The following is a 23,046-nucleotide window of genomic DNA, read 5'->3' as shown; positions in this document are numbered from 1 at the left end:
GATTTATGGGCAGGCCTGAATATATCCAGAAAATGTGGAATAAACTAAAATCAAAGAAAAAAGCGATACTTGTCAGCATTCTCCTATACGTTCTACATAAGTTCTACTTTTGAATATTTTATAAATTATCCAAAGTCATTTGAAAAATTATACAAGTCTGTAGTAGATAGCTGAGCTTAACTATTCGGTGAGCCGAATATTCGGCTTAACGGTTTTTTTTTTTGCGGTATTCGGCGCCGAATATTTGGCCGACCGAATATTTGGTACATCTCTAGTTTTAACGTATCTCAACATCTTCACAATTATTGTTTTGATGCCAACTAGCACAGATAGCTTGAAACATCAATAACATAATTTTTTGTTTGAACTCAATTAAATTTTTTAACGTTTTCCTTCAAAAACAAATATACTTACTCAAAAGATGGACAATGTTGCTGCATACATTTAGGGGCAAACATTATTAACATTTCTTAATATTTTTGGCCTAAAATCAAATTAAATTTTACCTTCATGCAACATTAGATTGAACTTAAAAATTTAATTTATTTTAAAAAAATGTCTGGATAGCGTAAGCTTTAAAAAAAGTGAAATCCAAAATTCCAAACTTTTTTTTCTAGGAAATTACCAGACTGTGGCATTCTTCCTTTCGAAATTCCAAACACCCATTCTCAGTTATCATCAGCTGAACCCAAACACTGCCATAAGAAAATATAAACTTGACCTTGTTTATTTTCGGGTGTTGCGTTTTCCCCAAAACAGATTCAAGAACGAGGGCGGAAGGGGGTGGGCGAGGTGATAAAATCCAATAGATAACAGTTATAGTTTCTCCCACTTCTGGTTGCGTACAATACAAACAGCTCAACCGAAAAAAAAACTTTAATACATAGGTACAAAGTTTTGTTTTCCCTACCATTCATCGGTTTTGGCCAAACGAATTGCGTGTCTCGGTATTTTTTTTATTTTTGCCAAGAGGATAGAATGGAAGGCCTAGTAGAAAATCGACAGCTTAGAGAATTCTTTACTAGAAAAATACGAAGAAAAAAGTACATTTCTTAGAGCGTTAGGCCGGTGCGGATTTTCTGTTTTCATCGATCAAATTCTTTTCGGTTGCGAGGGAGTGTATGAGGCAAGGTTGCGAAATCTCATGAGATTGAGATTTTTTTGAGTGAGATTTTCCCTTTTTGAACCTCAGTGTGATGTTAGGTAATCTCATCGTGAGTATCACAAGCGGTTTTTGTCTTGAATGTCAACGCCTTCTCAGCCTGAGAATCACGAGCAGAAAAACTACTTTTTGGAGGGCAGAGTTGCCATGGAATAATATTTGTGCAAGCAATGAAACAATAAAACAATGAAACAAGTTTTATAGTTCAGAAAAAAACTGAGCATACCACAACTTTTTAAAAACTGTCAGTTATACTTGATGAATGTTAAAGGCCAGTTATACTTTATTAAACATTTTTATAGAGAACAAACTGTTAAAAGCTCAGTATAATCAGGTTGATGATAAGAATTCGTTTTTTTTTATTTCTGTCTAAAGCAAAGTTGCGAAATCTCGTTCAGTTAAGATTTTATCGAGTGAGGTTCTTCCTTTTTGAATCTCAGTGTGAAATGTTAACGTTGATTGTGAATGAAAGTTTTGATTTCAAAACATCTTTCTGAAGAATGTATTCTCATGACTTGTAAGAATCTGATTATAATATTTATGTCTTAGTTTAATGAAAGTTTTACAGAATGAGCAAAAAGTTTTTATGACCAAATATGTTGATGAGTCTCGCTCGTATTCAGAGGATTTAAGACATGCAAGTTATGAATTTGTATTTCCTACAGTAATGTACTTTTAAATCTCTTAAAAACGTTGATGCAAAGTTTTGCAATCATGGAAAAGAACCGCAAACATTGAAATGCTCAAGCTCAAAATTCTTCAAAAAACTCCCAATGGCTTAATGTGCTTGCCAGAAAAAAACATCTCAAATCTTCTGGACATTACAAGAAACTATATAAAAATATAGCAAAATCTGAATAGATAAATATTTGATTATTATAAATATCAACACAAAAAGTACCGCAAAGACAACTAAGCTGGGAAACACTAAAATTCAGAATTAAAATTATAAGGATCCACCGGGCCTAATTTTACAAATTTAGTATCTTTGAGTTACCGAAAGTTTGCAGAAAAAAGTTTTGTGATTTTATTTATAGCATTCGAGCTATGCTTTGCTTTTACTAGTACCGTCAACCTTAAAAACGAAGTTGAAATTTATAGGTAGAGTTTTAATATAAAGGAAGAAAACAGTTTCTTAATCTTCCAAACAAATTAAATTTTAAAATATAAAAATTAAAAAAAGATTGTTACCAACGAAAAACCATTCCAATTAAAACGCATGGCATCCCAGCTTATGCAACCGGCTGGAATCGACCACATATGAAAAGCATTTATGAACGAAATAAAAAGTAATAAAGAAATATCAACATTTTTCCTTTCAAATGAAAGCGGCGGTTTGTAGCTTCTATCCTAACGGTTAATCTTTTTTATTTCAATTTGAAAAAGACATTTTAATGATTTTTTATGCATTTTAAAGATTTTCTTTTTCAAGAGAAGGAAAGCCGCTTTTATTTGCACCGGCTCACAGATCTTTTTCAAATATTATCTCGACTCGCGTGATGTTTGAAATTCCCTGTGGGAAATTTCTGAAGTAGAAAACATGATCGTTGCACCAAAAAGTAGGATATGATTCATACCAGCCTATCTAATGTCCGATAAATCCACTTATTCTATTAAGAGCGTTTCCAGATGATTTATAGAATTCTAAATAGAAAAGAGAATTTGTCAGAAATAATAATGTGCCATTGAATATTAAGATTGATCAATATTTTTGTACTACCATTTGGAGTAATTGTAAAATCGCTTCTTTTGTTAAGCGGCCTTACTTCTATTTTTTTTTTTATCTTATGAGCTTTTAAACACATGCATCAGAAATGAATTGTTCTTTAATTATCATAGCTGGATTTTTTAACGATTTTTGAGTACGTAAAAACGCCCTTTAAAAGACATTCGTGAAACCCTTGGAAAAAACACTGTTCAATTTTAGTAAAATGGCTAGTTTAGACTGTTAATTGATCATTCACAGCCCAGTTCATCTTTTTGAAGTGGTCTTTGTGAAATCGGGAATGTTAAGATTGGTTTCGAAAATTGGTTTTCTCTACGGTTGTTCCGGATCTTTTACAGTCTCTAAGTGACTATTACTGTCAAAAATTCTGCAGAAAATTGCACCACCAATGAGTAGTTTGGAACAGAGAAGTGATGTCAATGACCAAGGACGTTTAAAAAAAGATCGTTTGAAAAGAGAATTAAATAAAAGTTGAAACAAAGGACAGCTTATCACTGACATCACGGCTTCTATAATTAAATTTCTCATTTAGTTGATATAAGAAAGAAGGTTTTAATTCTGAATGTATAGATGCATATTTGTTAGAATACATGATCTTTATTAATATTTCCAAATTTAGACATCCTTCACTCGTACACATCATGCTCTGAAAAAGGGACCGCATAAAATTTGATGACTGTGATCATATTCCAGTTCAACATATTTTTTTTTTGTATGTCAACAGCCGAGAAAATACAAAAAAAAAATCTGAGTTTTGATCTTTTTTTTTGTCAAAATTTCAGCCCTTGAGAGTTAAAACAAATATCGATTGTCGATTTTTCTATTTATGTATTCTATGCTTAGCTAACTAAGCATATTTTACTGATTTCAAATAGCCAGAAAATCGATTAGAAATGTTGCTTTTTATCCCATATTATGTTGTTGCTTTTAATTTTGAAAACCAATAAAGCGTCAACGACTGAATTTTATATTTTTTTTATTTAAGTCGTCTTGACTATGAAATTATGTTATAAATTGTTTAGTACCAAAGCGCCGTATTTGCAAATTATAAAATTAAAGTGTTGTTCTCAACATTTATAAGGTAGTGTGTTGTGTACATAGACACATTTTATAACATAGGTACCACGAGCTTTAACACTTTCGTTATTAAAAAGTTTCAATAAACTCCAATCATTAAAGCGCTCTTATTTTTTTTATATCGAAGCGTTTGGAGTCGTTCAACTTGGCGTGTCGCTATAGTGTAAAGCTAATCACATTATACGATACATTCAAATATTCCATAGATTCGTTACAAATTTAACTGTCGTCAAAAAATAGTAGGGGAAAAAGTGGGGAATATAGCTGAAGATTTCTCTAATGGGATTCTGGATTCGTGATTTTTTTCTAGATGTGATGCTCAGCGAATTTCGGTTGGCATCGAAAGCTTTGAGCATCACAACGAAATTCATTGTGCTGCTTTATTGATACTCATCACGGTGAGTATCAATTTCAAATGATAATCTGAAATCTTGCAACTCTGGTATGAGGTCAATAAAACAAAAATACCGAGAATGAAACAAGGGCCTTATGATGATTGTACGTATGATGGTATCACCGACCTACATTCACATTATTCGCAGCACTTGTTCGGCATTTAGCAGTAACAAGTGAAAACATTATTCAAATGACTTAAGCCAAATTTAGATTAACTCAACTGAGAAATTATCATTTTGTTTTTGTTGCTATTGATATTGTTCTTATTTCTAGCTGTAGTTAATCTACGGTGGCAACCAACAGTGAAGCAAGCCATGAAAATGTTCTTGAAGACAGCGTTATTAAACAAATGACATCACTTTCGTGAAGCGTGCGGGGGCTCTAACGGCGGGCACTCCTAATTATTCTAGCCCACCCAGCAATATTTGATATCGCAAAGAAAAACTCAAGACGAGTCATCTTTGAAGACGAAAGAAAAAAAAACTTTCAACGTCAGCTGGCATAACTTTCCATCCAACTTTGGTAAAGCAGTAGTACAAAAACACTTACCTCCTCTCGATCATCCATGGCGACTGAAAATTGATAATTTTCTACACAATTAAAACAGCTAAATAGTCAACGGATCGGACCACTCGGGAACGAATTTCTTTTCGCGATACCGGAGCTAGAATATTCCAAAAAACGTTAACCTCTCAGCACCCAACCAACAACTCGCAACGAAAGCCAACAAAAGTCTGCGAAAACAGTGTTGACGCTTTTGTCACTTTTTCGTGCGAGTCACTTTTGACGTTTAGCGTTACACCGCTCTGTGCAGTGGCGTCAACGGAAAGGGGGGATCAAATAATCGCAGTGTATACGGTGCTTAATGTTTTATGTGCGCGGACTCTCCGATAATCAAAACAGTTCCATAATTTTGCACAGCCGGTTGAATTGAGTAACAAAATTAAGAAAGTTTGTGAGAGAATATTCTGTAGTTGATCATAGTGGTCTACAAAAAACATGGAATCATTTCGGTACAGTTGTGATTGCAACGGCAATTTCCGGATCGCCTTGAATCGCTTCAACGATCCGGCGGAAAAACAACAGCTCGAAAAGGCATTCGATCAGCTGGTCGATTCGGCTTGGGACGACGAAGACGAAGAGGCCGATGAACTTTTGGTAAGTGAAATATTTAAAATACTGAACTCTTGAACATCGCACATCTCCCTCAAAGCAACAGCAACGTGATCTATGGCAGTTCAATTTATAATTACGGCGTGTTCGTAAATTGATTTTTTTTCCATCGAAGTGATTTTTTTTTTCGATGCTGGCATGAGTAAATTCTAGCGTAACATTTCAAAAGGGCGAAACTAGCAGTTTGCTCGAAACGAGAAAAACGCGTTTGAAAATTCGGAACACCTATTCAAATCCTATTTAAAAAATCGACCACTTTTTGTTCAACAACATTAAAAAATGTGCATTCTATTCCCTTATTGTTCGATGGTTATCAAGAACTTTAACTTTTTTCGCTTAATTTCAGAAATTTTCGAGTTTCGCCCTTTTATTGTTTTCGATTCCAGTTACGCTTGCAAGTTTCGCCCAATTGATCGCCGTTTTTGTTTTGGTTTTGAAGTTTCGCCCATTCGTCCTACACGCAAAAACTAATTGGGCCGTTTTGTCACACGCACGGTCAACTCAGTTACGCCTATAAAGTATTTCCCGACTTGTCAACCGAACAGCTGATTTCTCATGTTTACAATCTTCGGCATTTGGTGGTAGGGTAAAAATAACAACATCACTACGCATGTTCAATGGCCGAATAGTAACGAAACCAAATTGGAGGTGCAATAGTAATGGTTGCAAAATTCTTAATTTTTTTAAACTAGCTAAAATTAAAAAAATTGCAGACATGACATACTTTGAAGGTAATGTTGATGTTATGTAATGTTAATTGGAAAAATTATATCTTATGAAGAAATAATTAAACAGTGCTAATCTCCCAAGTTCAAAATGGCGACCAGTAGGTGTATACATTTTTCAAAACAAAAACAAACTGCTACCCTACCATCATCTGTCTCAGGAAATGCTCTATTGGCCCTACACGAATAGAAAAATTCACTCCATTTTGAATAGGCGTAACTTCACGTTCCAACGAAAATGCATCAACAGGAAGTTTCGCCCAATTGAATTTTATCAATTTTTTGAAAGTTTTAAGTAATTTTAAAACGAAACCGCGTTTAAAGGTAGGTAGGTAAAGTGCACCGCGTGCATCCGGAATGACCGTTAACTCGATTTGTTTACATTTGGCAGTTTTGCCCTTTTTAAATGTTACGCTAGAATTATAAACTTTTACAAAGTTTTAATGTGCCGAGGGTATTTGTTTCACTAGATAAGTATAGGAAAGGGGACCGTAATAGTGGCAGCGACTTAACAGTTTGGAAATGTTAAAATAAGGGAAGGGAGGGATTTATATAGGGGGTATTCTTCGATATCAGTTTTCCCAAAAAAGTGTTAAGCGTCAGTTACCTAGACCTCTGTTTATAAAAAGAGATGTGTAAAAGAAAAGGAAAAAATATAAAAGTTGTATGTAAATCAAACTAATTACATAACCAGGTTGCTTATGTTATATGTATGTGGATTATGAGAAATCACCCAAACAAGTTCGTATTTTATGCAGTATTCTTGCACACTAGTGAAATTTTTACACGGCAACCTAAAGCATGGATCACGCAAAATCTGGACGCATTAAAACGGGTGTATCTCAAAGCTATGTAAACGAAATAAAAATGTTTTGTAATCAAAATGTAGGGTTTTTATTGCACTTCAAAGGAAAAATAAGAAAAAAATTATTCCGATGTTGTTTTGATGAAATTTCGAACTTTTCGTCGAGAACTACTCATCATAGTTTAGACACCCTATTCACTGACTTCAGCGGCCATTTTGTTCCACAATCTCTTCATCTTCTGCTTGACAGTTGCCCAAAATTTTTCGATAGGGTGGAATTGAGGGCAGAGGTTGATGTCCTTTTCGACCAAATCCACCCATTGGCCCGATACCACTGTACATACCTCTTAGCTGTAGTGGCAGCTTTCCAAATCTGGCGAAAACTTTACTGCATGGTCCTTTGTGAGATCTAGTGTACGAAAAAAAACGGTTTTTAAGGCACTCCTCCTGGTACATTTCGGAATCCATGGTCTTGTTTTTTCACAAAAACCGGGGTTTTTCGTCCGCAGCTGCAAATACCTTGCAAGGTCAAACACTTTCTTGCCAACTTATCGGCAAAAACGAATTTGAACTTGGCGGGACATCACCCCGACCTGTGGCTTTGTAAAATTTTTAACTAGAATCAGATTTCACGATTTTTGAAACCAGACCACGTCGGGTTTTTGACGTGGGTGTCCAAAATTAATTTTCGCCTCGCGGCTTCCATTACGTGCAACTTTATTTAAACAAAACGAATCGTTATGAAATTTTCAGCACTGATAGAGAACACAATTCCGAACAAAGTACTGTCAAAACATTCCAGATCCGACAACTAGGAGCGCTATGGTATAATAAACAGTGCGTCCAGATTTTGGATGATCCATGCTTTATCTTCCCGGTGTTCCACGTAAGATTCTGCTACTACTGTGGCATCCTAGAATAGTCCCTCTTTGCTCTCTCACCATGTGATCCATGTATGAAAGACCGATGTTAAGCACAATGACCGTTTCAGCATCTGCCTAGCAATCAGGTCAATTGTGCACCAATCTCGAAATGAACCCTCAAAATGATGATCCTCAAAAAAATCTATTTTTTCCAATCCAGGCCTCGGTAATACACACTATGAAAGGCAAACATCTTTCGGTGCCCGAACATCAACTAGCCTTAATGTGCAACGCAGCCTCTCAGAACCTTGATGCATCAATCATCTTCACAGTTTCGGACGACCATCAACTCCAACAATCATGCTCGTGCAAATCTATTTCGCAGCATCTTTCCATTCTGTTAAACTGTGGTTTAGCGGAATTGAATAACTGTGTCGACCCTAAGGAACTTCGGCTCATGGATGTGCTGAGGGCTATTGAACCCTTCCTAAATGGCAGATTTGGACAAGATCGTGCAGTGAACGAATTTTGTCAAGCTTTGTGGAGTTACAGCTTAAAACCTCCATGTAAGGATTCTATTGTGTCGAAATTAGTATCAATTGATCCAAATTATCTAAATAAAGTTATTGAAAATATATTAGCTGAGGACCTGATAGATGTAGACTTGCTGATGGATGAGGATTTTTTCAAAACTTTATCTTCCATAGTTAGTATTTCTGAAGTGTTTCGATACGTAAGTTTTTATATAGCTGATAAAGATTTCAAATCATGTACGAAGTTGAAAGTACTACTAGGTGCTGTGCTAAAAACTGTCAAAGTAAATTTACCGAAAGCCAAATATATCCAATTATATCCGTCCCATTTGCAATCAATAGTGATCGTTTTAAATGAAATCATCGATGCCAATGATCCGGTGATACAGAGCATGTTAGAACAAATTAGGAAAACTACTCTCCTTGATTATAACCTTTTAGTTTCACATTTTCCTATATTTCAGTTTATTCAATAAATACATAGCTTAAGTTAGATCAACCTTCTTATATAATTTTATTCATCCGAACATTTCCCGTTCCATTTCCTCAATTTTTGGTTTTAGTATCTTGTTTATTCGTTTAAGCCGCAAATTAGCCGTTATTAGTTCTCGAGCCTGTCGGATACGTTCACAACCGTACACATCCAAGATCGGTGTGTAATCGTATCGCATTTGATCCCATTGTTTCTCCAGAAGGGTGATGGCGTTTGGGTTTTGCTGAAGTTCTTGGTGTAATCGCTTCAATTCTACTGCCAAATCTTTGGAACAGTCCATGGCTGAGTCCGGTGAACTGCTAACTAACTTAACGGTTCCGTACAAGCGTACGGTAGAGTTACGTGGAACATCTCCGCGATAGTTGTCGAACTGCACTTTCAGTTTGCAAGTGCCATCAGCCAGGTGGAATTTTCTGTTAAAAAAAAGAAAATTTATCACTTTTTATTTGGGTATCCATTTCAAGGCGCCACGAACATACTCGGGCAAACACGGTTCTTTGAGAGATTCCAGAAAGAAGCTATTTTGCTGAAGATAGCCTATGACTGCGCATTTTCCATAGTGTATTTGGCTAGGGTGCGATTCCAGAATGATTTCTTCTACTAGGAGGGGCTCATAGTGCTCACAAAATGCTGGCACCTTTAAATCTCTGATGATATCAGATACTGGTTGCATTTTTCTGTAAGGGAAAAAATCAATTTTTAATCTACAATGATGTTAACTATACAACCATATAAAATCTTTCCAACCTTATCAAGAGTATCGATCAGAGATTGTTGAAAATTAGGCTAGCTTTCTGGAGCCACCACTACATACCGGGTACCTTTTTTGTAGCGCTTAAATGGCTGTGGGAAGCTGACGCTTGCAGGGAAATTTAGGTGAAAAGTTCAAGAGAAATTTGTAAGATTAGTTTAACTAACGTCAGTTGAAAATAAGAGCCAGAAATATTTTCCAGTCATAAAATTGAGTCTGTTCTGTATGCGCTATAAAAAAGCTTCCGTATTTACATAAAGCCAAACAAATTAACCGCTTGTCACGCCATCTCCCGTTCGGAACTGAGACTATCTAGCATACATCTTATACAGTTAAAAAATCCGTTGAGTTCCACGTACGATCTCATTTAGTTTTCCTGGCTGGCTAATCGAGGTGTTTAAAAGATAGGCTCCAGTGATAAAAAAAAAATGTATCACCACTCGTGTCCTTGAGATTTAGGACAAAAGCCTCATTTAGCTAGGTGGTTGAAATGCGATGCAAGACACAAAATTGCCGATGCCTTTTGTCATCGATTGCCGCGGTTAGTTTTGGGGTGTGCTATTCGTTAGTGGGAGATCACACTTGATTCTGGTAGATTCGCTCAGCGTGGAAGGTCTTGTGAGTTTTCTCGTGATTAGTCAAAGCTGCAGGCTAGTTAGTTCACCAGTGCAATCGTGAGTATTTAGTGGTTTTTGCTACAGTCCTGGTAATAATATACAAAATCACTTAGGTATTGCGTACGATAAGTTTTTTGTGCGTGAGGGACGCAGTTTGATTATAGGAAAGCTCAAATAGCATCTTCCAAACTTGGATAAAACCAACGTTAGTTGCAGGTAAGGCTTTTTAAGCGCAAATGATTGTAATGTGGTAATGATAGAAATCGTTGAACGACAGGAAAGCCCACCGTTCAACGTGGGTGCAAGTTGGGGCCACCGATACTTGTCGCCAACTGCTTGGACAACTACACGTGACAGCAGACATCACTCAGAACACTGTTAGCTTCAATGGTTCGTCATCGCTCAGTGTCACGAGTAATAACGCGTCGGACAAAGCCTTCCTTTGCTAAGCTTCAAGGTCATTTAATCGGAAGTGGAACCACGTGCTCGTCGCTAAACAACTTTAAGCGTCGATAGTGACTAAGTGGACCGCTACCAGTCCACAGTGGGTTACGTTATCTCGGCGGTAGGAAAAACCGCCCACCCACACTTATTTAGTCACTGGTGGTTTTATGTTCGACTGCGATCGCGCCACCTGTGGGCCAGTTGTGATACTCGAAGGCCACAGTTCGTTCTGGCTCGATTCACGACATCAGAGTCTGAAATAAGTTTGCCAAATACCTGCCCGCCAATTATTCGAGACACCAACCCACGTGTGCTCGACTATCATCGTCTGAGTTTGGAACATCGTTTGGAGTAAAACATCGCCTGAGTTCAACGAGAGCAGCATCCGGTGGTTTGATAGCCACAGTAACTCCAGAAATACCAGGTTTGCTAGAATTAAGAATATTGTATGAATTCCTAGGATTTTACAGATAGTAAGTGACGTCACTATAGGCTTCAGGGAATGAATCTCTTGAATACAAAACTAGAATTGTAAACGTAACATCGTTTTTCCCTGAGATCTGAAGCGTTGACGTTTTTGCTGGTTTGGGGTGTGGTAAGGGTTGCGATTAGCATTTGGTTGTTCCGCATAGTTTTGGGTTCTGCATCGCCTTTCAAATTGGAATTAGGAATCAGGGATTCACCTTCGTTTAGTTGTTGGGAAAGCCAAAATGAGTTTGGGTGTTTGAACTATACTTAACCCGCCCTGTTTCAAGTCTCAAAAGCCGAGCACGGTAACACGCATCAACAGTCTCTCGCCGTTCGAGAGTGGCGCTTAAGCTGTTGTTTGTTCGGGAGCAACTACCTTCGTTACAAATTCTGGCGCCCAACGTGGGGCACGAAAAGATAGTCTATTTGGTTCCGTTTGATCTTGATACAATTTGAATTTAATTTGCGATTTATAGTTACAACCCTGTCACCCTCTAGAACCACTTTGCTTAAAACTTGGTTGGATAAATTAAAAATATAGTTATTAGTTATTTGTTGGAAATTTTGATTGGATTTTAGATTATCAGTAATATCTAATTACATATATAAAAAAAAAATTTCACCTGATTACGTGTTGAAATGGAGCATTATCGAATAAATGCAGATCATCTTGAAGAAGATGAGCTGGATTATGAGCTTTCGTTGCGAGGAGCTAGGCTCAATGAGCCACTTAACTCTAAAAGAAGAACGTTACGAACACTTTTGCGCGACCAGGAAGATTCCACGACATTGGGTTTTCCAGCATCACAAGATTTGACAGAGGATTATGTTCGGATTACCAGCAATCTGAAACAAATTGAACAAGTTCTGAGTATCGGTCGACGTCATGGTAATTTATACACTAGACTCGTTCATTATCATCGGCGATTAGCGAGGTATTCACCTAAGACTGAATCGGAAAAACAAAATCAAATGATTTTGACCAATCTGGTTAGTAGTTTGGCTGAAAAGTTTTATAAAATCGATTTGAATTTGCTGGCCAGAAGTCTCACGAGTGGTTCAGTTACGTACAGGGATGCACCGGGAATTTCGGAAACTAATGTGCGTGGTACGGACCAGGCTACTGCATCTGGATATAGAATTCCTTCCCAAGGTTTAGGGTACGGATTTGATGTTCCGTCAACCCTTGATAGAGACTTGTCTGGGTCACGGCTTCAGGTTTCTGATACGTTAGAAAATCAGCTCGGTGCGCAATCGAATGAATCGGTCGTCCAAACGAATCTCGCGGAACCACAATCCTCGACGTCTAATCCGCAGCCGATAATTTCCGGTATTCAAGAACACGGTTTGCAAGATTTTTCGCGATTTTCTGTTAACAATCAATCCGCATTTTTAGGATTTGACCTCTCAAATTTAACTAATCCCCGACCCTCAATGGAACACGCCGCGACAGGAAATGATCTGCCATCGAACGCTATACCGATTTCGAATGCCGATCGTACGGTGAATGGCCAGCCGGTGGCCTCGACGGTAACTGAAACTCGGCCGAACCAAATGCCGATTTGGAATATTGATCGCTCAGTAAATGGTCAGCCGGTGGCCTCGACGGTAACTGAAACTCGGTCGAACCCGATGCCGATTTGGAATAATGATCGCTCATTGAATGGTCAGCCGGTGGCCTCGGCGGGAAATGTACTGAATGTATCGCAGTCGACGAATATCAGAGAACCATTTCGTACAGGATTTACGGGTAATCACTTGTCGGGAAATAACGTTTCGAATTTTGGGCAGTCAAGAAATCCTGAACTGCATCGGTCCGCTGATTATGAATACTTACATGTTTCCGAAGTTGAAAATTATATCCGCGTATACGTAAATAGTCTGGTCGATCAAGGACCGTTACGGTCAGACCGCGCAATTAATTCGAATGCAATCGATCAGCTCGTGGAAAGAATCGCGAACGTGACGTTACAAAATTCAAGGGCTCGTCCGACTACTTTAGCCCCGACGCCGCCTCAGTCGCAAAGATTAGACCTGGGTTACGCAAACCCCTTTAATACAACGATGATTTCAAATCAATATAGACCTCAGGTTACCGATTCCTTGACTCATGATCATACCAATCCTGTTCTGAGTATGAACGGATTGAACCCATTTAAACCTCCACCGATTTCTGGGGTTAGACCTTCGCAATCTGCGCCACCTTCACCACATCCTAGTGGTAAGGTGGACCAACCCACACAACGGGAAATAGGGACCGCGTTTCCGGGGCCCTACGGTGCAGAAGTAAACTTTGTCCAGCCTCGACGTCTTCCCTATCAGCAATGCAATATAATTGAGAAATGGCCTAAATTTAGCGGAGACGCCAATCAGGTACCTGTTGTTGACTTCCTCCGACAAATCAATCTGCTATGTCGTTCGTATGGCATTGATCAGGAAGATTTACGCATACACGCGCATCTGTTGTTCCGTGATGATGCGTACAATTGGTACACCACGTACGAAGAACGTTTCACGTCTTGGGGGAAATTAGTTAGTGAGCTACTCATGAGATACGACGATCCAAATCGTGATCGATCATTCAAGGAAGAAATGCGTAATAGAAAGCAAAAGCCTAACGAAAAATTTAGTTCATTTTTAACTGACATCGAAACTCTAGCAAGAAGAATGACTAAAAAAATGACTGAGCAGGAGAAGTTTGACATTATTTTCGAAAACATGAGGCTAGGATATAAAAGAAGGTTAGCTTTGGAACCAATCTACTCGATTGAACACCTAGCTCAGTTGTGTTACAAGCTAGATGCTGTAGAAACCAATTTGAACCACCTGAAGCCTTTGAATCGTAACGTACCGTTGAATTGTCTAGAAGAAGAAGAATTAGAAAAAAATGAAGGTAACTTGACCCATGAAGAAACTGAAGATGTTTGCGTTATCAAGTCGCAAACAGACACGAAATTTACTGGTGGTCGAACAACGAAAACGGACTCGGGGAATAACGTAACTGATGTAATGGTTTGTTGGAATTGTCGAAAAATAGGCCATTTGTGGAGAGAATGTGACAAGAGTAAGTTGATATTCTGTCACATGTGTGGTCATCCGGATACCACTGCTTTTCGTTGTCCAAATCGACACCAAATGCGTTCACGATATTCTGTGACTAACGAGTCAAAAAACGAATAAGGATGGGAGACTTAAGGAACCAAGCTCCTGACCGCGATTTCGTAGAGGTTCCTATTCCTAATTTCGAATATTTTGAACGAACATTTCAGATTAACACCTTCACTAGCAAATGCCCTCACCTAAGTTTGAAAATCATGTCCGAAAATGTAGTTGGTCTTGCAGACACTGGAGCGAGTGTGTCCGTGATTAGTGCGTTACCGTTGATTGAAAAGCTCGGCCTGAAAATCAACCCTGTAAATTTGAAAGTTTCAACAGCTGACGGAACAGCATATCGATGTCTCGGATTTGTCAACATTCCGTTTACCTATCAGGAAACAACTCACGTGATTCCCACAGTAGTGGTACCTGAGGTGACCAAACCGTTGATCTTGGGAATGGATTTTCTCAAGAAATTCGGGTTTCAATTAATAAGTCCTAATACCTCAATTCCCGTAGAAAGTTATTCCGAAAACGAGGCAAGTCCATCCACGCCAAATCAATTATTAGTAATTGAAGATTATTTTAGTGAACAGTCTGAAAATTTCTGTTTTCAGCTGTCGCCGACAGATGAGCTCGACAGTAAGTTCAAGGTTGTTGTTCCAGAAGAAGATGAAAGTCTTGATATGCCAACGATAGAAATCCCTGACAAAACGATTGATAAGCCGGAAGATATTGTAACTGAGCATGATCTCACCGTGCAAGAAAGGAAAACTCTATTCGAAGCCATCTCCGAATTGCCAGTTACGGTGGAAGGAAAATTAGGTAGAACGAAAGTCTTAAAGCATTCTATAGATCTAATCCCGGGTATGAGGCCGAAGAAATTCGCTTCATACAAATGGTCTCCCAAGGTAGAATCCGTTATAGATGCCGAGATTGAACGCATGCTGAAACTCGGTGTTATCGAAGAATGCGAAGGTCCGGTAGATTTCTTGAATCCACTCTTGCCAGTCAGAAAGGCAAACGGCAAGTGGAGGATTTGTCTTGATTCACGACGACTAAACGCAGCTACTCGGAAAGATGACTTTCCGTTTCCGAATATGGTTGGCATCCTACAAAGAATACAAAAATCGAGATATTTTTCGGTCATAGACTTATCTGAAGCTTACTATCAGGTTAGCTTAGAATCCTCGGCAAAGGATAAGACGGCATTCAGGACCACTAAGTCGGTCTTTAGGTTCACGGTAATGCCCTATGGGTTAGCTAACAGCCCTGCGACAATGATTCGCTTGATGTCCAAGGTCATCGGACATGACATGGAGCCTCGCGTTTATGTCTATTTAGATGACATAATCATCACTTCTCTCACGTTGGAGGAACACCTGAGATTGATTAAGGAAGTCGCGATTCGATTAAAACGTGCCGGGTTAACTATCAATATAATTAAGTCTCGATTCTGTCAGAAGCAGGTCCGTTACCTTGGTTATGTACTAACCGAGGATGGCCTGTCTATGGACGTGGCCAAAATCCAACCCGTCTTGGACTATAGTACCCCCAAGTCTGTCAAAGACGTACGACGACTCTTGGGTTTAGCGGGTTTCTATCAGAAATTCATAAAGGATTATTCTGAAATCACCACTCCGATAAGTAATCTTTTGAAAAAAGACCGTAAAACATTTGCATGGACCCAGGAAGCCGACGAGGCGTTAGGGAAATTAAAAACCGCATTAGTATCCGCGCCTATCTTAGCTAATCCGGACTTTTCTGTTCCTTTTATAATAGAGACAGACAGTTCAGACTTAGCAGTAGGATCCGTTCTCACTCAAGTCCTCGAAGGAGAACGACGTTGTATTGCATATTACTCAAAAAAGTTGTCAAGCACTCAGCGGAAGTATAGCGCGACAGAACGGGAATGCCTAGCAGTTCTGCTGAGCATTGAAAATTTCCGGCACTTCATAGAAGGAAGCCAGTTCGTGATTCAGACCGATGCGATGTCTCTAACGTTTTTGCGTACCATGTCTATCGAGTCAAAATCGCCAAGGATCGCTCGATGGGCATTGAAATTGTCAAAGTATGACATGGTGTTGCAGTACAAAAAGGGCTCTGAAAACATTTCGGCCGACGCGTTGTCGCGAAGCTTATGTGTCGTAGATAGTCCACTTCCAGACACATATGTCTCTCAGTTGAAAAGTCAAATTAGAAATTTCCCGGAAAGATACAAAGATTTCCAAATCATTGACGAAAAAGTATTTAAGTTTGTTACCAATACTTCATTGACTGAAGATCCTGGCATGCGGTGGAAATATGTGGTCCCGTTGTTGGAAAGAAAACCGTTGATTCAGGCTATTCACGAAGAAGCGCACTTAGGATTTCTGAAAACCTTGGCCAAGCTCAGGGAAAAGTATTATTGGCCTCGTATGTCGTCGGAAGTGAAACGGTTTTGCTTCGCCTGCCTTGTTTGTAAGGAATCTAAAACCCCGAACATAAACGTTACTCCGGTCTGTGGAAATCCAAAGATGTGTTCACGGCCGTGGGAGTTAATCTCGATGGATTTCTTAGGTCCGTATCCCCGGTCCAAGAAAGGTAATATGTGGTTGCTGGTTGTTACCGATTTCTTTACAAAATTTGTTATGGTACAATGTATGAGGTCCGCTACCGCCATAGGCGTTTGTACCTTCACCGAGAACCAAATATTCACTCTGTTCGGTGCGCCTTCCGTTTGCATTACCGATAATGCCAAAGTCTTCCTATGTAAAGAATTCGAGAATTTGTTGTCCAAGTACGGTGTTACCCATTGGAATCTAGCAGTATATCACCCTAGTCCAAATCCAACTGAGCGAGTCAATCGGGTCATCGTTACGGCGATACGGTGCGCTTTAAACCGTCGTACTGACCATAAGAACTGGGATGAGTCGATACCGCAAATTGCGATGGCGATTCGAACTAATGTGCACGATAGCACCGGGTTTACACCTTATTTTCTTAACTTTGGACGTAACATGATAAGCTCTGGGAAAGAATACGATCATCTAAGGAATTTGACTGACAATTTGAAAGTTTCTTTTAGCCCAGCAGAGCAAACACAGCTGTGGCAAACGGTTCGCGAGAATCTCCTTAAGGCGTATAAAAGATATTCGATTACTTATAACCTCCGAGCGAACAAGAAACATAATTTTGAATGTGGAGATGTAGTGTTCAAGAAAAACGTACACTTGTCAGACAAATCGAAGAATTTCGTGGGTAAACTAGCGCCCAAGTTTACAAAGGTTCGAGTTCGTCAGAAATTGGGCACCAACACATATATCCTGGAGGATTTGAATGGCCAGAGGATAACAGGAACCTTCCATGGTTCATTTCTGAAGAAACAGTAACATTTTGTTACCCCAGCTATGACGGCTAGCTTGATGCAGCATAAACAAGTCTGTTCCACAGCAATAAAATACTCTTTTAAGAGGTGTGTATCCTGGGTCAATGTCAAGAGGTCTCAGAAGATAAGTCTGACGAATTGAACTCGTATGAATTTCAGCATTGAAACGAACTGAACACGTCAGTTTCGAAAAGTTCTTTCAATATGTCAAGTTTTCTTTGCTCCAATTCAAAGAAAAACATTTGACATTCTCATAACACTTCGATTAACGAAAAATTATATCCTAGTTCAATGCAAATCAACACGTAATCTGTAAATAGAAATTAAAAATAAGACAACTTGATTGCTCTACAAAGATAAAATTCCACTTACCTTAAAATATTATCGATTCTGTTAATTTAGTAATTTTCACAATGTGTAGAGAGTCATTAGCATGTTTTGTGTATAATCCAGTTGAGTAAACAAATCCAAGTTACAAAACCGCAGGTTTTCATTAAGAATCTTAAGTTTTCCATTGGAAAAACTATCAATGATGAGACAATAATAATTGAAAATTTGTTTACATTTTCGTGAGCTTTAGTTTTGACGTTTCTGTTAAAATTTTATGGGAACCCGACACCGAAAAAAGGTGAAAGTTATTTTGATCAGTTTGTTCAGGTTTTCACGCTGCGTGTGAAACATGAGAAAAGCTAAGTTTAGACATTTTCCAATAAATGATTGGAGTTAATTGGAGTTCATTTCTTTTTGAGGAAATCATTTTTTCAAATCTTTTGGAGTAAATAGGTTTAGATTTTGGTTATGTAAAATTCAGATTTTTTGGATATTTCCGAAGTAAATTGGTTCTATTGGTCGACTAGAGAGAAATGAATGAATAAAGCCTAAGCTAAACGAGCAATGAATTCACCGCGATAGTATTGGAATCTGAGTTTGGTTGATAAGTTTACTTTTTAGTTTGTCGAAGTGTGTTAGTTCTTTATAAAAATTTTGAAATTTATTTCAAAATTTTTATTTTTTTTGGCATTGGCGAGAATGTAAGATTAGTTTAACTAACGTCAGTTGAAAATAAGAGCCAGAAATATTTTCCAGTCATAAAATTGAGTCTGTTCTGTATGCGCTATAAAAAAGCTTCCGTATTTACATAAAGCCAAACAAATTAACCGCTTGTCACGCCATCTCCCGTTCGGAACTGAGACTATCTAGCATACATCTTATACAGTTAAAAAATCCGTTGAGTTCCACGTACGATCTCATTTAGTTTTCCTGGCTGGCTAATCGAGGTGTTTAAAAGATAGGCTCCAGTGATAAAAAAAAAATGTATCACCACTCGTGTCCTTGAGATTTAGGACAAAAGCCTCATTTAGCTAGGTGGTTGAAATGCGATGCAAGACACAAAATTGCCGATGCCTTTTGTCATCGATTGCCGCGGTTAGTTTTGGGGTGTGCTATTCGTTAGTGGGAGATCACACTTGATTCTGGTAGATTCGCTCAGCGTGGAAGGTCTTGTGAGTTTTCTCGTGATTAGTCAAAGCTGCAGGCTAGTTAGTTCACCAGTGCAATTGTGACTTCTAGTTACCGTGAGTATTTAGTGGTTTTTGCTACAGTCCTGGTAATAATATACAAAATCACTTAGGTATTGCGTACGATAAGTTTTTTGTGCGTGAGGGACGCAGTTTGATTATAGGAAAGCTCAAATAGCATCTTCCAAACTTGGATAAAACCAACGTTAGTTGCAGGTAAGGCTTTTTAAGCGCAAATGATTGTAATGTGGTAATGATAGAAATCGTTGAACGACAGGAAAGCCCACCGTTCAACGTGGGTGCAAGTTGGGGCCACCGATACTTGTCGCCAACTGCTTGGACAACTACACGTGACAGCAGACATCACTCAGAACACTGTTAGCTTCAATGGTTCGTCATCGCTCAGTGTCACGAGTAATAACGCGTCGGACAAAGCCTTCCTTTGCTAAGCTTCAAGGTCATTTAATCGGAAGTGGAACCACGTGCTCGTCGCTAAACAACTTTAAGCGTCGATAGTGACTAAGTGGACCGCTACCAGTCCACAGTGGGTTACGTTATCTCGGCGGTAGGAAAAACCGCCCACCCACACTTATTTAGTCACTGGTGGTTTTATGTTCGACTGCGATCGCGCCACCTGTGGGCCAGTTGTGATACTCGAAGGCCACAGTTCGTTCTGGCTCGATTCACGACATCAGAGTCTGAAATAAGTTTGCCAAATACCTGCCCGCCAATTATTCGAGACACCAACCCACGTGTGCTCGACTATCATCGTCTGAGTTTGGAACATCGTTTGGAGTAAAACATCGCCTGAGTTCAACGAGAGCAGCATCCGGTGGTTTGATAGCCACAGTAACTCCAGAAATACCAGGTTTGCTAGAATTAAGAATATTGTATGAATTCCTAGGATTTTACAGATAGTAAGTGACGTCACTATAGGCTTCAGGGAATGAATCTCTTGAATACAAAACTAGAATTGTAAACGTAACATCGTTTTTCCCTGAGATCTGAAGCGTTGACGTTTTTGCTGGTTTGGGGTGTGGTAAGGGTTGCGATTAGCATTTGGTTGTTCCGCATAGTTTTGGGTTCTGCATCGCCTTTCAAATTGGAATTAGGAATCAGGGATTCACCTTCGTTTAGTTGTTGGGAAAGCCAAAATGAGTTTGGGTGTTTGAACTATACTTAACCCGCCCTGTTTCAAGTCTCAAAAGCCGAGCACGGTAACACGCATCAACAGTCTCTCGACGTTCGAGAGTGGCGCTTAAGCTGTTGTTTGTTCGGGAGCAACTACCTTCGTTACAAATTTACAGTTTAGAGTAGGCAGCTTAGAGGAGTGAGCGATCTTGAGACATTCGTTAGACCATCCTGCACTTCATTAAATCAGCTTCGGATGAATATGAACAGAATGCAGTACAAAATAATAAACTAGCCCCTCATGACACCAGTTGGAGGAAATACGTTGGCGAATTGAAGCAGGTAGCTTAAATACTCTCCCTTTCCGATTGACCTATCGTTTATTATTTTTGGGTTCACCAATTTTTCATCCTGTCAGCCTTCGACTTCTCTGAAATTCTCTTCTGCTGATTTCTTCATTTTTTTTTACCCGAGCAGTGAGTATTATAGCGCCTATAAGAAGAGTGACGCCAATGTCAAAATTGGAATAGCGGATGAGCTGTCAGTGTCATTCCAAACGAACAAATGACCTCCCGCATACTAAAAAACTATATCTCAAACAGTCTATACGATACATCTACGTCTCCTGGAAAAGTGATTGTCTCTGTAACCGTAGCTCTTACTTAAAACTTTATTTCGACAACGATTAGAACTAAACATGAACGTTCATGTGAAAAAGTGACGGTATCTGGAACTGTGAATCAATGGTCTGACGATTTACTTAAATTTTTCGATAACCGTTAAAATGATCTCGAACTGTTACCCATAGCGTCCATGCTTTACGTCACACCTGTCACATTCACATCAAAAATTTTCTTATAGACATGGGTCAGCGGTGCCATATGGTTTTTCAAAAAATCAGCTCTTATTTATCAAAATATCTTCAAACATGAAAAAAAATCTTTTATTAAGAATGTGCAAAATATATTTGTTTTCACCCCCATTCAAATACTTTTTTAAGTAAAGGGATCAAGCATCTTTTGATTTGTAAAATGTTTCGAAGAGTATGCAAAGTTCATGCTTGCTTGGTTTTTTTTTCTATTTCACATAGGGCCCTGTTACATAAAACGAGTCGAATAACTCGACTCGATTCCAGTCACTGTCGTATTGTGGTAGTCAAGTGAAACTGATCGAATTAAAAAACCGGATCAAAGCAAACTTGGCTCTGTAAATCGTGACAGCTGAGCCACTAACTTTCAAGCAGTAGACTCGACTCGACTTCTGTAATACCAAAACGGCTCACTCGAGTGAAATGACTCGTGACTGATTCGTAATAGGGCCCATAATTATCTTGCAATCATGCATTTGACATCATAAAATCCAAGGTTGAGAAAGTGAGTAAATTTGAGATTAATTTCGTGAATAAATTTCTTTGTTCAAGAGATGTATAGCTTATGTGTATGAAAAAAAAACATAAATCCCATGATTTCAATATCAGGATAATACATTACTGTCAGAGAATCAACAGAAACACTTAATTTTTTTTTTTAATAATTTATTAATTGCTATGCAAAAGAAAATCTATGTGGTTGGCACCACTGTCCACAGTAGCAAAATTCTGCTTCGTAATTGCTTCTCGGCAGTCCGGTCTAGCGCGTTTTTATAAACAAACTTCAGTTTTTAAAGTATATTTCACATCTATGAACCGCGAAACATAAAGAAAAACGCATCACGTAAGTTTTTGATAAGTTTTATTTACTTTTAGGTTTTAAAATACGGTTGAATATTTAATTTTCAGATCATAACTACCCACAGGAGAAATGGCGCCTGAAAACTTTTGCCCTTCTGGGGGAAAACTTTTCCAGCAGCGAAAATCATTACTTATCAGATGTACCAGCCCCGTTAGTGGTTTTAAGAACTCCTGCGACCGCGACACACCTCGTTGGCGTTCCAGAACTCCTGCAAAATATTCATCTTCGGGCAGGACGATTGGAGCAACTCGATGCTCATTTCATTCCTCTTATCGGAAACTTATTAAATGGCCCCATTTCCGTTCCAGGAGGAGGATAGTGTTATCAGTGTAAAATTCTAAATTGTGAATCACGAAGAGATCAATTAAAATCATTATTTTATAAATCTTAAATTCTGTGTTTTTATTCAGTAAATAAAAAACTAAGAATGTGTGCGTGCTAGACGTCTATGATAAAAGTACGAATAATGTTGAAAGAACGGTATGACAGATCATAAAAAAAACCATTACTGTAAATGTTTCGTTAAAAGAGAACTTAAAGAAAAACTGAAACCGTTATAGTTTGATAAACAAAATACGTTTTCCATAAGCAGATTTTTTATCTTAATCTAACTGTTTTTAGAACAGTTTCTCCATACAATCGTTTTAACAGTTCTAAACAGTAACATAACTTAACGCCATATTCAACAGACCGTCGTTTTGGAATTCAAGATAAGTGCAATGTTTTTTATGGTTTCAGATATCATTTTTTAAACGTTTTTTTACACTGTTTCTAATCGTTTAAAACTACTACAGGAACTGTTGTGTTACAATATTTTCGTATTCGGGCTGTCAAATTCAGCCTGAGAAGAAAAATAAATTGCGAGTATTGTGCTCATTGTGTTTTCAAAACAGCAAAATGTTTGTAACTGTTTTTATCCCTTTGCTCGATTACAGTAAGTAAATTCATTATAATTTCAATGTTTTTATGATC

At 38.4% G+C, this 23,046-nt stretch overlaps 3 protein-coding genes and 1 long non-coding RNA gene across 7 annotated transcripts in view; 2 read left to right on the top strand and 2 right to left on the bottom strand.

Moving 5' to 3' along the window:
- LOC129751028 (dynein light chain Tctex-type) overlaps window positions 1–5,100 on the bottom strand; it is a 33,256-nt gene extending 28,156 nt beyond the window's left edge. Inside the window, exon 1 of the mRNA XM_055746273.1 lies at window positions 4,911–5,100. Coding sequence (XP_055602248.1) covers window positions 4,911–4,928 — 18 coding nt within the window. The 5' untranslated portion in view covers window positions 4,929–5,100. The remainder of the gene's footprint in view (window positions 1–4,910) is intronic.
- Window positions 5,101–5,223: 123 nt separating this feature from the next.
- On the top strand, window positions 5,224–9,000 carry LOC129751025 (uncharacterized). The gene is made up of 2 exons (XM_055746268.1): window positions 5,224–5,519; window positions 8,148–9,000. Exons 1-2 carry the CDS (start codon window positions 5,361–5,363, stop codon window positions 8,934–8,936), a joined length of 948 nt encoding a protein of 315 aa, XP_055602243.1. The 5' UTR covers window positions 5,224–5,360; the 3' UTR covers window positions 8,937–9,000.
- On the bottom strand, window positions 8,889–18,287 carry LOC129751026 (uncharacterized). Of its 4 annotated transcripts, none has more exons than XM_055746270.1 (4): window positions 11,857–18,287; window positions 9,701–9,812; window positions 9,433–9,630; window positions 8,889–9,366 (listed from the first exon to the last, which is right to left on the bottom strand). In XM_055746270.1, exons 3-4 carry the CDS (start codon window positions 9,624–9,626, stop codon window positions 8,979–8,981), a joined length of 582 nt encoding a protein of 193 aa, XP_055602245.1. In that variant the 5' UTR covers window positions 9,627–9,630; window positions 9,701–9,812; window positions 11,857–18,287; the 3' UTR covers window positions 8,889–8,978. The 4 variants fall into 4 exon arrangements, with proteins under 4 accessions (XP_055602245.1, XP_055602246.1, XP_055602247.1 ...); XM_055746271.1 differs by having other exon boundaries at window positions 9,701–9,806; XM_055746272.1 differs by having other exon boundaries at window positions 18,069–18,287.
- A 3,617-nt stretch (window positions 18,288–21,904) lies between these two features.
- LOC129758279 (uncharacterized) lies at window positions 21,905–22,466 on the top strand. The gene is made up of 2 exons (XR_008739937.1): window positions 21,905–22,056; window positions 22,122–22,466. It is a non-coding gene; the product is annotated as an uncharacterized LOC129758279 (long non-coding RNA).
- Window positions 22,467–23,046: the final 580 nt, after the last annotated feature.

Source organism: Uranotaenia lowii, chromosome 3 (assembly GCF_029784155.1).
Source record: "Uranotaenia lowii strain MFRU-FL chromosome 3, ASM2978415v1, whole genome shotgun sequence".
NCBI lineage: Eukaryota > Metazoa > Arthropoda > Insecta > Diptera > Culicidae > Uranotaenia > Uranotaenia lowii.
This window is presented reverse-complemented; position numbering and strand designations above follow the sequence as displayed.

Coding starts and splice junctions, on each gene's coding strand:
- LOC129751025 (XM_055746268.1), top strand. CDS start 5,361: ATGGAATCATTTCGGTACAGTTGTGATTGCAACGGCAATTTCCGGATC. Junction 5,520..8,147: donor AAGAGGCCGATGAACTTTTG/GTAAGTGAAATA, acceptor TTTCCAATCCAG/GCCTCGGTAATACACACTAT.
- LOC129751026 (XM_055746270.1), bottom strand. CDS start 9,626: ATGCAACCAGTATCTGATATCATCAGAGATTTAAAGGTGCCAGCATTT. Junction 9,367..9,432: donor AAAGAACCGTGTTTGCCCGA/GTATGTTCGTGG, acceptor TTTTTTTAACAG/AAAATTCCACCTGGCTGATG.